This window comes from Rhinolophus sinicus, linkage group LG02 (genome assembly GCF_036562045.2).
Source record: "Rhinolophus sinicus isolate RSC01 linkage group LG02, ASM3656204v1, whole genome shotgun sequence".
NCBI classification, from domain to species: domain Eukaryota; kingdom Metazoa; phylum Chordata; class Mammalia; order Chiroptera; family Rhinolophidae; genus Rhinolophus; species Rhinolophus sinicus.
Window position 1 is genome coordinate 133688216 of NC_133752.1, and position 18691 is coordinate 133706906.

The following is an 18691-nucleotide window of genomic DNA, read 5'->3' on the forward strand; positions in this document are numbered from 1 at the left end:
GTGATAGAGTGGGATTTGAAATACAGGTAGTCTGGCCCCAAACACAACTTATAACCTCTATGCTATGGCATCTCCCAGACTGAGATCTGAGTTGACACTTCTTCCCTAGTGGAAGGAGCAGGGAGAGCCAGTGCTACCCATAGTAGACATGCAAATACAGTTGACCCTTGAACAACGTGGAGGTTAAGGGCACTGACCCCTACACAGGTGAAAATCTGCATATAACTTTTGACTCGCCAAAAACTTAACCATTAATAGCCTACCGTTGACTGGAAGAAGGCTTACCAGTAACACAAACAGTGGATTAACAGGTATTTTGTATGTTATATGTACTATATACTACATTGTTATAATGAAGTAAGCTAAAGAAAAGAAAATGTTATTTTAAAAACGTGAGAAAATACATTTACAGTACTGTATGTATTCACTGAAAAAAACACACATTAAAGTGGACCTATGCAATTCAAACCCACGTTGTACAAGGGTCAACTGTATTGTCATTGTGGATAAACACATCTACAATATGCTCGGGTAAAATCAATGCAGAAAGAACTCAATTTATGCAAGCGATGTGCTCCTCAAAGTTTCCTCATAAACCAAATTAACTCAAAATCTGATGCATTAGTAAAGCACATCATCAAAGGGTACCCACTAAACCTTTTTGTTCCATCATAATGAAAAATCTAAGTCCCACTCTATGGAAAAACTCCTTCTGTGCTACAAATCATTTCATTTTATAAACATCATGTTTTAAATATTTTATAGATACTTTCTTAAAGAGCAAACATCTTGTTTTTAAAAATACAATTATATTTGAGAACAAAGTTGAAAAGATTTTATGTAACATCAAGATAGCAGCATACAATCAAAAAGTTGAAATGTCTTATCTTTTTTAACCACTTCTATGAGGCATACTTAATTTTTTCAGGCAACTGATGTTACTTGTGGTTATAATACTTACTCTGGAGCAGTGGTTCTTAATTCTCTTACATGGTAGTTAAAGTAGGAGAGAATAGTGATCACCAGCTTCTTTAAGAATCTGATGAAAGTTATGAACCCACTCACTCCCAAAAAACTGCTCATATGCACATACCAAAACAATTTTCACACTTTCCAAAGGAATTTATAAATTCCTGGAAACATTTCAGTGAAGAATCACAGCCTAGAAAAGGGAGGGAAAGTGGTATTAAATATCAATTCAAAAATAGGGGGAAAAAATAGTACATACTATGTGACAAGCACTGTGCTTGGCTGTCTCATGTAATATTTATAAGAAGCCCTGTGAATTAGGTAATTACCCCTATTTTACAGTTGTGAACTTGAGATTTACAGAATACAGTGACACCCAAGGTCAGACAACTCAGTTGGGTGCTGCAGTGGATGGAAGCCTGTCTTGACTCCACAGTGTTTTTTCCATTGCACAACGCTGCCTACTCTAGAACACACACAACATTCTTAACCTGGCACTCCTCCCCTTGCACACTAAGTGTTTCTAGACACCAACTCATCTTCCAAAATATTCTCAGGGTAGGAAGAAAGTAATGAGTACACAGTAATGGTACATTTCCCAAACTCTGAGTTACAGCACTGCTACTTCTTTTAATTCCAATGATTTCATCTTCCAAATCTTGGGGGTAGTAATAAAATTAAGAATCTTATTAGCTCAGGCTGACATCTGTTATTTGCACCTGATGTTTATTTTACCCAATATCTGAAATCATAGTGGATAATTATTTTAAACCTCTACTTTAAAAACCGAAGTAGAATCATGTGAGGTGTGATCAAAAAATATGGTGAATGTTTAAATTTAAAAAAAATTATTAGAGTAAAAGACACATTGCCATGAATGTGGGGAAATACTCCCCCTCACTTCGAACACACTTATCCCATCGTTCTTGCCACTTCCTGAAGCAGTTCTGGAAGTCCTCTTTCATGAGTGTCTTTAGTTGTGCTGTTGTGGCTGCCTCGATGTCCTAAATCATTTGACTTTGGGGAAGAGCCAGAAGTTGCACGGTGCCAGATCTGGTGACTGAAGTGGATGAGGACACACCGTAATGTTTTTATTTGACAGATATTGCCTTTTACCAGAAGTGATGTGTGACATGGAGCGTTGTCATGATGGAGGATGATTTACAGCACACTTTAAAACACACCTTCTCTCAACCATAGCTCACACCTGACACATTGCATGCACCAAACAAATTGAAACCTGTCACACACTGTTACTAACGTTTGACATGCTGCTTCCGGTATTGAAGATCCCTGCCTTTCCATTGGATGGCACTTGGCAGCAGCAGTCACCATATTTTTTTCATCACAACAGAAAGGCTCCGTGTCACACATCTCCTCCAGTGCGGCAAATGTCCATGAAAGGTAATTTGTGTTTTTGGTTCCCCCCGCCCCCAAGTCAAGTTGTTGTCCCTTCAGTCATAGTTGTGGAGGGTGCCGTTCAGCTTCAAGTTGTTGTCCTTTCAGTCTTAGTTGTGGAGGGTTCAGCCCAGCTCCAGGTCCAGTTGCCATTTTCTAGTTATAGGGGGCGCAGCCCACCATGCCTTGCAGGAGTCGAACCGGCAACTTTGTGGTTGAAAGGATGTGCTCCAACCAACTGAGCCATCCGGGAGCTCAGCGGCAGCTCAGCTCAAGGTGCCATGTTCAATCTTAGTTGCAGGGGGCGCTGCCCACCATCCCTTGAGGGAGTCGAGGAGTTGAACTGGCAACCTTGTGGTTGAGAGCCCACTGGCCCATGTGGGAATCGAACCGGCAGCCTTCAGAGTTAGGAGGACGGAGCTCCAATTGCCTGAGCCACCGGGCCGGCCCCCAAGGTAACTATTTTGAATCGATTCAGCCACAACAGCGCAACTAAAGACACTCACGAAACAGGACTTCTAGAACTGCTTTAGAAAGTGGCAAGAATGATGGGATAAGACTGTTTGAAGTGAGGGGGAGTATTCTGAGGGGGATTCATGGCAATGTGTCTTTTACTCTAATACATTTTTTTTATTTAAACATTCACCGTATTGTGTAATCACACCTCATAGGTAAGAAATAGAAACAAATTATACCTGCCAAATTAAAATATTTTCATAACTTTTTTTTAAGTGTTTGCTGTAGGTTTTTGTTTGGCTGGTTGTGTGTACTTTTCATAACTTCTTTCATCAATTTTTTTGGTTTGTTGTTGTTAGCCAGATCACTTGCTGTACTAACCATAACAAGACAAAATTACCTAATGTAGCATAGTAACTGAATTGTGGACACTTTCCTGTCTTTAGTATCTTTTAAGTTCAACAGACTTTCATTAATATGTGTATTACTGGTTACATTATTTTTGCTACACACACTAACACTGTTTCCACTTAAGTATTTAAAGTATCTATTACCACTTCCAGATATAAGACATAAAATAATTCAGGCAGATAATTTATAAAATTAGTTGTCTGTCACAAGGCAATAAAAATTAGCTATTAGAAAACTAAGATTGCTACAATGGCAATCATAATATATATAAATGTAACAAATTATGTTGTACACCTTAAACTGACGTGTTATATGACAAATGTATTTCAATTTTTGTTAAAAAAAAAAAGGAAGAAAACTGAGTACTTGACTACCTCAACATTTCTTTTCCTTAGTTTCTAAAAAGAGAGATTACAATCAGAGTCTGCTTTAGAAAGACTGATTTCCTTGAAAAGAGTCAAAAAGTCACTTCTAAGAGTAGCTCAAAACAAAGTAAATACCTTGAAAAGAGAGTCAAAAAGTCACTTTTAAGAGTAGCTCAAAACAAAGCAGAAAATGGCAATCATACATGGAATATCTATACAATAGGATTTCAAAGTCACAATTCAGAAAAAGTCTTTTCTTAAAAAAAAAGTTGCCCACCCTTCTATAGCTCACCTGTATCTAGTAAAATACTGAGGGGAAAGAAGACTTCAACTATCGTGTTTTATAAAGAGATTATATATTAATCGGCTGAATCAACGTGTGACTTCCAGAACTACTTGGAAGGTATTTCCAACATTCAAAGCATTAATCTTACAAATAAGGAAACCCAGATTCCTAGGCCAGAAACTACAATGTCAAGGGTAAAACCAACTGCTAGAACCTGAATGCAAGTGTTGCTCAGGAGCTTGAGGTATATTAAGAGGGGGGAAAAAAAAAGTAGTAGACTTAGCTAAAGAAAACATTACTGTTTGTCGGACCTTGGAAATTTAATCCAAGTCTGAGTTTCTCATTTGCCAAACAGTCAAGATACTATGTGCCCAGCCAACCTTACAGCACTGCTTTGCTAATCAAATGTGACACGTGCCCTATGCTTTAGGAGGCAAATAGGTGGAATTCCAGTTAAAATTCTAAAAGTGAAGATGACTGTTGGTTTTGATTATAAACAATATTACTTTTTATATGGGAGACTAGTTAAAAGTGATAGAAGGCCCTCAGAGTTCATAATCTTAAAACATCTTCTTCAATAAGGGAAAAAAAAGGCACATCTTAAGAAAAGGCACACCCAAGAGCACAGCTATAGAGACATACCAAAGACAGGTGGTTATAATCAAAATGGCACAAACATTTAAGAATATGTAAAATCAGGAAAGCTAACTGACAGTTAAAGCATCTTACTCATCTTTATATGCCCCAGCTAGCACAATGTTTGCTATATAAATAAACAATTCCTGAATTAAATTGCTTAGGTTCAGCAGTATTGCCAAAGAAAAAGCAGTAACTCTCTTACTCCAATCGTCTTTCCCGTCCCTGTCAATTCTATCAAAGCCCCAAATCAGCAGAGAAATCACATGAGAGAACTTGGGGACTCTATATAAGATGAAGTTTTCTGGGCCAGGTAAAGGATCTTGAGTTTTCGGAGAGCTCACCTACAAGATTACTTCATAATTATCAGTAACCTAGGAGAAGCTACAAAAAGGGAGCAGTACTAAAACACCAAAGCAGGCAAATGTCACACTTTTCAAAAAAGAAGTGAATTTCCAGAAACGGCAATCCCAGCCAAAACTCTAGAATGGATAATAAACAACTACATGTGTATGTATGTATGTGTGTGTATATACACATACGTAATCTATAAGCAATTACAAAATATAGTAATCCTTCAGAGACAACATGGGTTCTCAAAATAATTCATGTCAAATTAATTCCATTACATTTTTGACTGAGTTACTGTAAAGAAACACAAAGTAAGCACCATCTATTTATTCAACAGTACATATATATTAATAAACATGTGCCAGACACTGTTTAAACATTATAAACATTAAAATAATCTACCAAAATCATGATGGCTGTAAGCAGAAACCAAAATTCAAACTGAAGTCTAACTAAAGTCTTCTCCCTGTTTCACTACATCCTAATACAGAAAAAAACACAGCGTATCCCGTAGTCTTCGAGAATATGACAAAGCACCTCATGACATCCCCTGTGGGCAACACTGATTTACGCAGGGCAAAAAAGTTAGATCTGTAATGCTGGAATAACCATTTTCATTAAAGGCTTTGTATCCACTAGGTGGTTGCCCATAGCAGTCAGTCTTAAGCTGCTTTCTGCTTCCATTATCACTAATATGTACAACACTCCATTTATAACTGTTTCACACTCAAGGGGAAAGAAAACTGTGGCCCATGAATAGTCTGAAAAAGCCCCACCCCAAGATTCCGTATGGCTAAAGAAAAATATACCTCTGGTCACGCATCACTAGACTACAGGGAGGCCTGCCGCAGAGCTTTGTACTGGCCCTCTCTTTCCTCTTTCTTTCAAAGTCTAAATTAATGACCTGATGAAAGATTAAAGACATTCCTACCAAAATCATCAGGGGATAAAGTTAAAATGAGTAGCTAATCCAGAAAATAGGGACCATGCCTTATTCTTCTTTGTATGCCAAGGACCCAAACAAGTGCCTGAACCACAGCAGCTCAATGTTTTTTGAACTATAGAATCAAAATTTAAAACGACGTTAACAGGCTTTAACCACTGAAGCAAAAATATCAAAGCCAACTTTAATGGGTCAAATGCGTTAGGGACAAAAATCTTTACAAAATCCAGGAAAAAAGAATTTGAGAGATGTAACACATTTTTTTTTTTTTTTGAAGCAAATAAGACTAAGATAGCTAGCCCAATACTAATCAATGTGACAGCTGCCCCAAAAGATCACAGACTCTTTTCTACTTCAGTCTTAGAAAAGCAGTCACTCTCAATAGGGGAGGAGATAGCCTGTACTTCTCTGCTCAGTTCAAAAAACACTTGGAATCATTACTACAGCTCAAGACATCACATTTTAAGGAAAGAGGACAATGATTCAACGGTGTTTAGAAAAGATGTCAAAAAGTGAAATGACTTAGAATGATATAGGAGATCCAGTTAAAGGAACCAGAGCTGTTTACCTAAGAGAAAACAAGACAGGATGTGACAGGATCTTCAACTATCAGAAGAGATGTCAAGTGCAACGAAGATTCACAGGGCAGAACTAGGACTGGAAACTACAGGGAAACAGATTTTTGGCTTTACATATATAAAAACTTATTAGAAACTAAACCTGTCTAAAAATGAAATGGGCCACCTCAGGACATAGTTTTCTACTTTCTGTATCAGTTCATCACACCTCCAAGACGTACAAACAAAAGTGGACAATCGCTTGATGAAATATTAAACAAAAGGCTGAATGAAACATAGAGCCATAAACTATCTTAGGTTCCTCTCAGTCCTATAATTATTTGAAACATGAATGCATGAGAGTGTACTTTGCAAAACAAAGTATTTTACAAAGATAAGTAGTAGACAATTCTGTTGACACACACAAAAAACGGAACTCTTCTCATATCTTCTGATGCATCTCTCCGTTTGGAAATTAGGAGCATACAAGGTTACGTTTTACGGGTCACACTGAAGTAAAATTTCTCTGAAAAAATTAAGATGAGATAAGCTGGTATCTAAGAGAAAGAGATTACATATACCGGTAATACTGTTTCCATAGATTGGTATGCAACAAAATCCTCAATTCTGTAATCTAATCCAGAGACTGTTTGTGATGAGTTACATAAACATCAAAATCAGGACTGCTATGCTTTGATGCTGGCGATCTACTTTCATCCTTCCCTGTGTAGACTGCACAGGACCCTGTGTGTGTCCTTGTGTTTCGGTCAAGAGGATGTGCCTGGACACGGCTGGGCTTCTGGGACCTCTTCCTGGAGTTCCGGTGGATGTGAGTCGACCTCCTATGGGCAGTCTCCAGCAGCGATTTCTCTCAGATATTTAAAAATCTGCAGTCTGCTTTTAGCTTTGATGGTGTTTTGGGAATGTATAATGAAAGTGTAATTTTTAGGTTGAAGGGCTAAATTATCTTTTAAAAAAAATTGAGAGCTCAATTACAATGATTTTCTCTTTTATCTTAGATCTGTAGCATAAAGGAAACCACTAAAGGGGTGGTTTACCAATATCCAGAGGCAGTGTGACTTAATTGCTCAAAATCTGAAGTCAGACCTGGGTTCAAATTTCAGCTTCGGAAGCATGACTTGTGGCAATATATTGGCCGGCAAATTACTCAACCAAGCCTGCTTCATTAACTGGAAAATGGGACTAATAAAAGTATCCACCTTACAGGCTTTTGTAAGAATTAAATGGCAGAAATAAAACACTCAGCACAGGAAGAACTCAATAAACATTGTTATTTCTTTACCTAAATGAATTTCCAAACTTCCAAATGATCATAGGTATTCACCAGTAACACTGAACAGTAACAATTCACTATTGAGACTGAGTTACGTGCTTGTGTACAAGGATGTAAGAAAAAAAGGGAGTTTCCTGACATTAACTTTTTCAGATGTTATGCTTTACACAGGAGGACTAAAAACAGGAGTAAAAATAGAACATGGAATCAGAACCAGAACATCTTTGTAAATTCTAGACTCAGTAGTTTAATAATAGCATCAAACGTCAAATGTCACAACAATTAGAAGCTGGTGCATTCTATACATAGTGTCCATGTTCCCACACACTCCTCAATCACTAATTAACATCTATTGTGCAGTTTGGGGCCAGTAATAATAAAGATGGAGCGCTGACACTGGACCAGGTCCTAAGTCTTTTATGATTATTCGTCCTGACACTGTGAGCTAGATAGATACCATTATTATGGCCATTTTAACAGATGAACAAATTTAGACAGAGATAGATTCACTAACTTGCCCAAGATCACACAACTAGTTAAAACGGATGATGGTGGGATATGAACTTAGACGATCAGGCTCAAAAATCCACTGGACTTGACTGTGTCTGGGTAACGTGATCAAGTTAGATTAGTTGAGATTAGTTGGATATTTTCCTTCTAACACGTGCGACCCGATTTGTTTGGGGGAGAGCCGAGACTACAACTGCCTCAAAGGCCTGGCTTCACTCCCAATCCATGATGACATTCCACCACTTTCCTGAGCTAATCGTATGTAACTAACTGCAGGAGAAAGCCGGTTCTACATTACAAGGAAAGATAATAACAGCAGCAGCTAAGCTGTTAGTTTGGGGACCAATTGTTAGCCAGTATTCCCATGACGTTTCCATGTGAATGTGGGTCCACCGGCCTCGCAGAATATGACTGACCCACAAGTCAGACCCACGCAGGTAGCAATGAAAACTGTGTAACCCGCCCAGGCAAGCGGTCATTTCAAAAGGCCTCCAGAGAGGAATGCTTTGCCAATCAGCACGTTACTCGAAGACAGGACAAAATGGAACTTGCATAAACACTTAGTCATCAGTTAAGTGCTAAGTTCCAAATCACCTAGTTCGCAAAACCAAATCCGCAGCTAAGTTCCTAATTCCGAAAGAAACAAACAAAAAGAAAGGGATGACACTCGGGGGGACCGCAGGGTGACGGCACCTAGGGCCCAAGCGGAAGCGAAACCAAGGGGGGAAACTAGCCCAACGATGGGGACTTCACCACAGGCGCAGCCACACGGGGGCCACGGGGGACTTTTCTGAGCCCTTTCACTCCTCTTTCAAGAGCCTGTCCTCACGTCTACAGGCTGCCCTGACCCCGCGTGTTCCCAGGACGAATCTGGAAAGGCGACTCGAAAGTGGAGGTCACAGGCCTGAGATCTGTGAGCCCCGACCCAGGGGACCAGGGCAGCAAGGTCCTCACCGCCCCGGAGGGGCAGGGGCCCCAAGGCGTCACCTCCCGCTCCCTAGGGCCCGCACCTGCAAAGTGGTGATGTGCTTGTCGTTGAACTTGTTCTCGCAGTAGCGCAGCACCAGCGACGTCTTCCCCACGCAGCCTTCCCCTAGCAGCACCACCTTGAACGAGTAGGCTCGGCCCGCCGCCGCCCCGCCGCCGCCGGCCGCAGCCATCCCGTCGCTTCCCCGCCACCCGAACCCTAGAGCCGTGCGGAGCGCCCCACCGCCGCCGCAGCGCCTTCCCGGTCACGACCGGCGCAGGCCCCTTCGCACTGGCCCGTCGACCTCGGGCGCCGTCTCCACTCCCGCCTGGGGCGAGGCCTGGAAGTGCCGAGGAAAAGTCCGAGAATGAAGGGCCCCGAGCCACCACGTCAGGCACCCGACGAAAGGCGAACAGCGTTCCCTCTCCGCCTCCCTCTAATGGCGTCTCTTTCCTCCTACGTCACACTTCGGGTCACGTGACCGCCGCGGCCACGGGCGGCCCCTGGGACTGGGCCGAGTGAATGTGCATGGCTGTGGGCGGAGCTTCTGCGGCCTCATCCTGGGGTGACGTTGACGTGACAGGAGCTCCTACGTGCAGTGTCGGGCAGAGCCCCGCCGTCTGCGGGCCACTGCTCTGCATTTTGTGGGAGCCTGCGGGAACAAGGAATGAGTAGTTTGAAGCAAGCCCAGCTCAGGTGGAATGATGAAGTGCAGGACGTTATCGTTCTTGCCCAAGGAATGTTCACAAGGCCATGACCTCTCACACTGGAGTCACTATACGCCAAACTGTCAAGGTACCCTACAGTATCTTGACAGTATTTCTCTGTGGGATCTCAAATCATAACACTTGCACTTCTTTTAGTTTCCCCAGACCGCCAAGTCTCCTCATCTTTCAGGTCTCAGCTTAAACCGGAAAGGCTTCCCTGACCACCCGTCGTTCTCCCTCTGTCCTTCCATCTCTGTCTTTCCCCACCTCCAAGTGAGGTATTTCATAACATGAGTGTACCTTGTTTAGCAGCGCTTACCACACTTCACGGAATTTACTTTGCTGAGCAAGATACAATGTCTATCATCAAGAATTCATATTTTAGCAGGGAAGACACACACAATCAATTACAGTCAATTACACAATAAATGTTTTCATCTTGATAAAGCAGTTGAGAATATTTTGCAAACGTATGTGGGGACCCAACTGGTTTAGCATGCTAGAGAACCCTTCCAGGAAATTGCCAGCTTTGGGTAGGAGTAACCTAGGCAAGAAGGGAGGAGAGCTTTGCAAGCAGAGAGAACAGCACATCCAACCCCCTTGAGGCAGGAAGGAGCATTTGAAGTTGAGCAACAAAGAATGCAGAGAGGAAAAGAGCGTCTGATGAAACTGACAAGGAAGCCAGGGGCAATTGAAAGGACCTTTCAGCAAATGAAATGTTTTAATCAAGGGGGCTGACATAATCTGCTCTGACTTTTAAAAAAATCACTCTGTCTGTACTGCAATTTGGAAAATGGATTGGAGAAGGACAATATTACTTATATTTATTTAGAATCAGCCATTAAAGAGACCTTGTGTTTTTATAAAATATTTTCATGACTATATCTGAGGATGTAGCCTCTACTTCTCTCTGCATTCTTCCTCTCAGGGCCTTTGCACATTCATGAATACTTCCAGAATTAGGAAGACTTCATTTTGAAGGAGGGCTTCCACTGTCCACTCTGAATTCTTCATAATTTTGGATTGAAATCTGCTTGTCTCTGCCTACAATTAATTATTCCTGATTCAACCTATACAACATGTATCTGATCTCTATTCTTTGTGAAACATCTTCATACATATGAAGAAAGCTATGTGATTTTCCTTTAAGCCTTCTCTTCTCTTCCCTTTTCAATACAGCCAATCCTTTCAACCACTGTTCAAATGATATGGATCCCAGATTGTTTAATAGCTTGATCATCTTAGAATCTACATGCAGTACTTTACATTCATCACCAAATCAAAACAATTAAAATTTGTTTATTGTAAAATAAAATAAGTTTTAAACTTAAAGTAATTTTCCAGGTTTAGCTTACATTGGGATTTAAGGAAAGTATTGCAAATGTTCATGCACTGCAATAAGTCAGTTTGGCATAGTTTTGAGCAGAATGGGTAAATATAGATGTCAATTGTGGCAGACTGATAATGCCCTGCCCCTAAAGATATCAGGTCCTAATATCTGGCACCTGTAAATGTTACCTTATTTGGAAAAGGGTCTTTTCAGATGTGATTAAATTTGGAGGTAGAAAGATGATCTTTTATTATCTGGGTGGCCCCTAAATGCAATCACAAATATCATTATTAGAGGAAATCGGAAGGAGATGCTACACACACAGAAAAAAAGGCAATGTGACCGTGGAGGCAGAGATTGAAATGATGAAGCCACAAGCCAAGAAATGCTGGCAGCCACTAGAAGCTGGAAAAGACAGTGAATAGGTTGTCCCCTAGAGTCTCTGGAGGGAATACAGCACTGCCAGAACATTAATTTCAACCTAGGAAAGCTGATTTTGGACTCCTCTAGAATTGGAAGAAAATAACTGTGTGGTATTTTAAGCCACTAAATTTGTGATAATTTGTTACAGAAGGCATAGGAAATGAATATATAAGTATATTGAGGAAAAAACAAAGCCTACATTAGTCCAATCATTGAAAGAAATTCAGGCTAATTCTGGGATAGATTCTGTGCTCTTAAGAACTTAGGTCAGTCTTGGAGTCAACTATGATTGGTCCATATAAACTTGATGGAGAATGCTACAAAAAAACGAACTCTAGTTTCTCTTTAGATAGGAGTTGCAAAAATGTGAGGAATCCTCAGAGAGTTGATAACTAAAGACTAGTTGCTGATTGATGAACGTTGAGACACGGTAAGATGAAAATTCCAATGCATATAGATCCTTTGCACCAGAAACAAACCTCTTTCCCCTGTACACCCTCCCCTCCAAAAATCCCAAGCATCATTATACAGGTGAAATCAAGTTAACCATGAACATACATGTATCACAGTACAAATCGGAAAAGTTGCCACAGAAAGGTAATGTGTAGCTCTAATAGCTTCTTTAAGACAGGAAAAATAATCCTACCAGTTTTGTTATGGTTATAAGGTTTATGGACTACCATATTTTGCCATGTATAATGTGCTCCCATGTATAATGTGCACCCATGTTTTTGGCCCAAACTTTCAGGGGAAAAAATCTTTTGTTTTAATTTTTTAATTAAAATTTTTATTTGTTTACATTTAGATACTTGTTTTCTGTATTATATATATTTTAACATATTATGGTACAAGAAATTTTATGTAACAAATAATTACAAAACACAAGAACAGATAGAAGATACAAGACATTTGATGTACCAGTAACAAATTTACCATATTTATGCATCATAGAATGTCAAGAACTCTTCGAGGTTGCAAGTTCCTCCTAAGTTCCACAAAACCGATTATCATATTCCAGGGTATTATTTTGCATACAAATATCATTACTGACTTCTAGAGTTACCCTTTTAACTCATAAGCATAAATAAAATAATTAAAAACATTTATATAGGTACAGAATTATAATAGTACTACCCATGTATAATGCGTATCCTTATTTTTCCCTCACAAATTTGGGCAACAAAGTGTGCATTATACACGGCAAAATACGGTAACTTATAGAATTCACTGTAGTATGGTTGTCTATTATTTGCAGTGCAATATATTCATAAATCCCAGTAGCTTTGGGGAATCCAAGACCAAAGGAAACAAATTTCTCCCTTCCTCAATGAAGCCCAAGAAGGTAACAAGCTTGTAAAATTCACCTGTGTCTAAGATGGACCATGAGCCATAGAATAGAGGTGGAATGTTGCAGACAGAAAGCCTGAAATAGACTTATAGAGTTGCCTCAATGACAGTTCTAAAAGAGTCTTCAAAGGTTTCTTACAAGCTGCAGAGGAACATTGATAAAGAGTTGGACTTGAAGATAGGGTGATCGATCATCCCAGCTTGCCCAAGGCTTTCCTGATTCGAATATCGAAATTCCCACTTCCAGGGAAACCCCTCATTCCTGGGCAAAGTAGGATTGTTGATCACCCTACTTGATGAGACCTTTTTTGCTGGATCAGGGAGAACATACATGGCCCTGAGGCTTTGTTGCTGAGAAAAGGAGGACAGAGCAATACTTGAGGATCAGCTGGGGATGAGAATGTGGATGGATGGCAGATGCCAGCATGTTCGGATGATGATAACAGACCCCACTGCCCAGCACCTTGGGAGTTTATAGGTCCCTTCAAGCATTGATACCTCCTGGGCAACATGTGGAGGAGATTCTGAATTGACTTAAGATCACCCATGTTGAAATTTAGTTTCTCATACCTAGTAAGAGGCAAACAATTAAGTTCAGTTTTAGAAAAATTAAATTTCTTGCATAACTGAGTTTGTGGACAAAGATCTTGTACCCTCTATAGAATAAATAAATGATCTGAACATTGAAGGAGGAGTAGGAATCAACTAGGCAAAAAGACAAATATTCAGATTTCAGGGCACAGCATAGCATTAAAACGAGCACCAGGAATAAGATGAACATGGTGAGAGATGAACGTTAACAAATAAAATCATATAGAACCTGAAAGTAATGCCAAGAATTTTGGGCTTTATCATAGGAACAATGAGAAGTTCTTTAGGGCAGTGAGACATGAAGTGTGGTCAGCTGGAAGCTTGTTAGAAATGCAGATTCCTTGTCCCTCTTCCCACCCTTACTCCCCCCCCCCCCACCCGCATTAAATCAGAATTTCCGGGAGAGAATCCTGGAGTCTGGGTTTTAACAAGCCCTCCTTGTGATTCTTATTCATGCTAAAGTGTGTAAAGCACTGACTTAGGAAATGGAGTTAATAAGACTTGGGGAACAATGGTTATGCAAAGTGAGAGGGATAAGGAGGGGCATTGTGGGGACAGAGCCCCAGAGAGCCGTTTCCAGGCTCTCGGCCTCATGTGGAAAGGTGCTGGCTCAGGTAGTAGATGGCTGACGGCTAGTTGGCCGTCAGCTGTAGCTGGTTAGCCAATTGGCCACTGATATAACTGCTGCGCTGGTTGGTGAGTGGAGTGGAGTTGGTCAGTTGGCAGAAAAGCAGACAGCAGGTCGCACATAGTGTGACGCCAGCCTCCAGTGAGACTATAGTGGTATGACTCCCCTACCTATGGCTCCGTGGGTGTTCCTTTTTGGCCTCACCACATCCTGCGTTCTTATGTGGGGAGCGGGAGCTGAGACCCCGCAGGCCGTCCCGCACGACACGCATCCTGAATTTCTGGCTTAGGCCAGTTAGTAAATGGTGATGACGTCCACTAAAATAGGAAATGGGAAGAAAAAATTTTCATTCTATTTTTCCGGTTGTGGACATTTTGATTTTGAAGTGCCTGAGGGATTCCCAAGTAAAAAAAGTAGGCAGTTGAGAATGAGAAACTCAAGGCAGTTGGCTTTTGGGGCCTATAGCACCGAAGAGAGTTCTGGGCTTTTGAAGCAAGGATAAGAGAGTCCTCCATAAAAACAGGCAAGTAGGCTCCGCAGCAGTGGATGAGATCACTCTAGGAGAGTGTGTAAAATTGAGAGGGTCACAGGGCATAGGACAGAGCCCTGAAGAAGACTGACTTTTATGGGATGGGCACCGGAAGAGGAGCGACAAAGGGACACCCAAAGTAGAGGACAACTAGGAGAAGTCAATGTCAAGGAGAAAAGAATGTCTTAAGAAAAAAGGAATCATGAAGTGCTTTGGAGAAATCAAGTTAAATAGGATTGGTAAGTGTCTACTGGTTTAGCCACAGCATAGTAATTGGAGATCTTGACTAGAAGTTTCAGTAGAATGGTAGGAGTTGAAATAAACTTGTAATGCTCAGGAACTAACTAGAAATGGTTGATTTCGGCCAGTGGTTCTCAACCAGGAGTAATTATGCTCCCCAAAGGACATCTGGCAACTTCTGGTGACGTTTTTGGCTATTGGCATTTAGTAGGAAGAATTTCAGGATGCTGCTAAACATTCTATAATGTACAGGACAGCCTCTCCCCAACAAAGAATTGTCCTATCCAAAATGTCAATAATGCCAAGCTTGAGAAACTGTGCTTTAGCCTAATAAAGTGTGTATATTTTTGCAGCCCCTCATAATTATAAATCCCTTGGGTGTATTACATTATAGATGCAAACAAAAAGTAAGGCTGAACAAGTATTAAGAGAATGAGAAACTCAAGAGCTCAGGAGAGTATTTCCAACTTTGCCACTATTTTCTGTTCATGTCTTTTAAATAGTCACTTAAGTGTTTTCTCAGCTCCATTTCTCCATGTAGAATTACCTTGTATCCTGGGGTATTTATAATCCTCCACTGAACATTGGTTCCTTTTAGCAACTGTTACAGGGAATACATTCTTATTTTAATTAGGTTTCTCTTTTGGGACAAAAAATGAATTCTAAAACATCTCAATAAATACGTATAGAAATTCTAGTACAGATGCATTGTTTCTGTATTAGCTTTTCTACAAATACAAAAAGTTTTGGTTTAATATAATGTAATATGCAATCATCTGAAAGAGAAAAAATTCAGCATTAGGAGAAAAAGTGAAGAAAAAAACAGGAGTACAATAAGACAGATAAAGGAAAACTAAATAAAATGAAAGGTATTATTTCTACAGCTGACAGAGTGGAGGGAACTGAAATTTGAGGATTGGCAGCAAGACAGGGATTTCCAATACAGTCTAATGTGCTGGTTTCTGGGACTAGAACTGTGTCTGTCACATTTTTTTAAATCTCCAGATCCAGGAATGTAGTGCTCAATTAATATTTATTAATTAAAATAAGTGAATAAATAAAGCTATAAGATACTGAGGGGCTTTGTTATGGGGCTTTTTTAAATAAAATTATCAAAGCACTTACCATTTTAAGCATCTAATAAGAGTAATTAACAACAGAAAGAAAAATGGCTATCCTCTACTGTGAACTAAACTCATTTGTTCCTTTATTTGCTCAGTCATTTAACAATTTTCATTGAGTAGGAGTCAAGACGTCTCTGCCTTTATGGAGCTCATATTCTAGTGTGGGAGGCAACCCAGAAACAATTACATTAATGGGTAGTGGCTGTGTTTGATGCCAACCTGCCATCCACACTTCCTTCTCTCAGTCAGAATCCGGTCCTCGCTCAGGTATTCACTCTCCTCTATGCCAAGAGCTATGCCCCTAGCTGTCAGTTGATTCTGATCTCATCTCCCTGTGGTTCTTACTAGCTTTTAGAGGCCACGCCCTATTCAGTCAAGTGAAGCAACAGTTCAAATGCTTCTTGCTGGCAAACAACTGAGCTGTAATTGTAAGCATTGGCCACAAAGGGGCACAAGTGGCTCAATGAAATTTACCAGGTTGACCAGAGTAATTCAAGACTATAACTCAGAAATCTCTCAAAATGAAAAAGAAAAAAGCCATTGAGAGATTTTCATCAGTTGTAGAACACAAGAACATTCTAAGAAACTTATGGGGTGGTGGAGGGAGAAAGGGACAGTTCCTAAGCCATTTATCCCTAAAGTGACAATGTTACCTAAAAGTGTCTTCTTGTTGAAGAAGGAATTTGAGCCAAACTTTTAGATTCTCACAATTTACCAATTTCTACTAGAAATATACAATCTCAAGAGTTAAAAAGGAGGGTAAGTAAAGAAGCCAAACACTTTGTTTAGACTCCAAAGGTTTGAGGAGTAAGGCTGAGATGTATTATATAAAGCAGTTGCTCTGGGATGGCGGCTCCAACTCCATTTTAAAGTTTATGTTTGCTACTTTCACACGTGTAGCAATTTCCATGTTTTGAAGCTTGAAAATACGTGTGTTTCTTTGGTTATCCTTCATTCAAGTACAGTCACCCACATCAGTTGCTGAAAACTGCTGCTCTACAGGTACAGATTGTTCAATTCAAATTCTCAGACATTGGAGAAGGGGTTAGAAAAGTAACTGTGAAAGAGTGGTATGTAAAAGAAGGAGATACCATATTTGATACTCAATTTGATAGCCTCTGTGAAGTTCAAGGTGATAAAGCTTCTGTTACTATCACCAGTTGTTATGATGGAATCATTAAAAAACTGTATTATAATCGGGATAATATTGCCTATGTGAAGAAGCCATTAGAAGACATAGAAATGGAAGCTTTAAAAGATTCAGAAAAAGATGTTGAAACTCCTGTTGCGTCCCGTGATGAATACACACACTAAGAGATAAAGGGCCAAAAGATACTGGCAGCTCTGGCAGTTACCCACCTTGCAATGAAAAACAATATTAAGCTGAGTGAAGTTGTTGGCTCAGGAAAAGATGTCAGAAGAATATTCTCAACTATTTGGAAAGGCAGAGAGGAGCTGTATTACCTCCTTTACCAAAAGCTGAAGTTATGCAGCCTCCACCAAAACAAAAAGACAGGACCATTCCCATACCAATATCGAAACCACCAGTATTCACAGGCCAAGACAGAACAGAACCCATAAAAGGCTTTCAGAAAGCTACGAGCAAGACCATGTCTGCAGCCCTGAAGATACCTCACCGTGGGTATTGTAATGAAGTTGACCTTATTGAACTCGTTAAGCTACAAGAAGAATTAAAACCCATTGCTTCTGCTTGTAGAATTAGACTCTCCTTTATGCCCTTCTTCTTAAAGGCGGCCTCCTTGGGATTACTAAAGATTCCTACTCTTAATGCTTCTGCGGATGAAAACTGCCAGAATATAACATATAAGGCTTCTCATAACATTGGGATAGCAATAGATACTGAGCAGGGGTTGATCATCCCTTGTGTGAAAAATGTTTAGATCTGTTCCATATTTGAGATCACCACTGAATTGAACCACCTCCAGAAATTGGGCTCTGTGGGTCATCTCAGCATCCCTGATCTTATGGGAGGAACATTTACTCTTTCCAACACTGGATCAATTGGTGGTACCTATGCCAAACCAGTGATATTACCACCCAACATAGTGATTGGGGCTCTTGAATCAATTAAGGCCCTTCCCAATTTAACCAGAAAGGAGAAGTGTATAAGGCACAGATAAGGAATGTGAGCTGATCAGCTGATCGCAGAATTATTGATGGTGCTACAATATCATGCTTCCTGAATTTGTGGAAATCCTACTTAGAAAAGCTAGATTTTATGTTAGTAGATCTGAAATGAAGATTGATGACATTATTGAACTTTTTGAGTTTCCAAAGAAAATGTATACCCTAGCTGTGCCAGCACGTTCTTCATTACAATTTGTATTATAAATTGATTTGTATTGCATGACTAAGGTTCTAAGGCACAATATTGATCATTATTTTCTTATACTTTTTACTGAAAATGAATAATGGTGTACTAGTTTTTCTATGGTTGTCACATTGTGTGAACCTTAGTAGGTCATAGTGTGACTTCTTAATATGGTGCTGAGGTCTTTGTGTCAATGCCTTGAAACTGGCAAGGAAAACCAAATTAATATTACTAAAAGACAGGTAGCCATATACAGTATTTTGAAATAACCAGGGCATTTGGTTGTATCAAATGGAA

At 40.0% G+C, this 18691-nt stretch overlaps 1 protein-coding gene and 1 pseudogene across 1 annotated transcript in view; one reads left to right on the plus strand and one right to left on the minus strand.

Annotated features, from left to right (window-relative positions):
- The window catches only part of RAB21 (RAB21, member RAS oncogene family), a 30028-nt gene extending 20415 nt beyond the window's left edge, over window positions 1–9613 (minus strand). Inside the window, exon 1 of the mRNA XM_019748964.2 lies at window positions 9187–9613. Within this exon, the coding sequence (XP_019604523.1) occupies window positions 9187–9336 (150 nt within the window). The 5' untranslated portion in view covers window positions 9337–9613. The remainder of the gene's footprint in view (window positions 1–9186) is intronic.
- Window positions 9614–16839: 7226 nt separating this feature from the next.
- On the plus strand, window positions 16840–18471 carry LOC109456559 (lipoamide acyltransferase component of branched-chain alpha-keto acid dehydrogenase complex, mitochondrial; annotated as a pseudogene).
- Window positions 18472–18691: the final 220 nt, after the last annotated feature.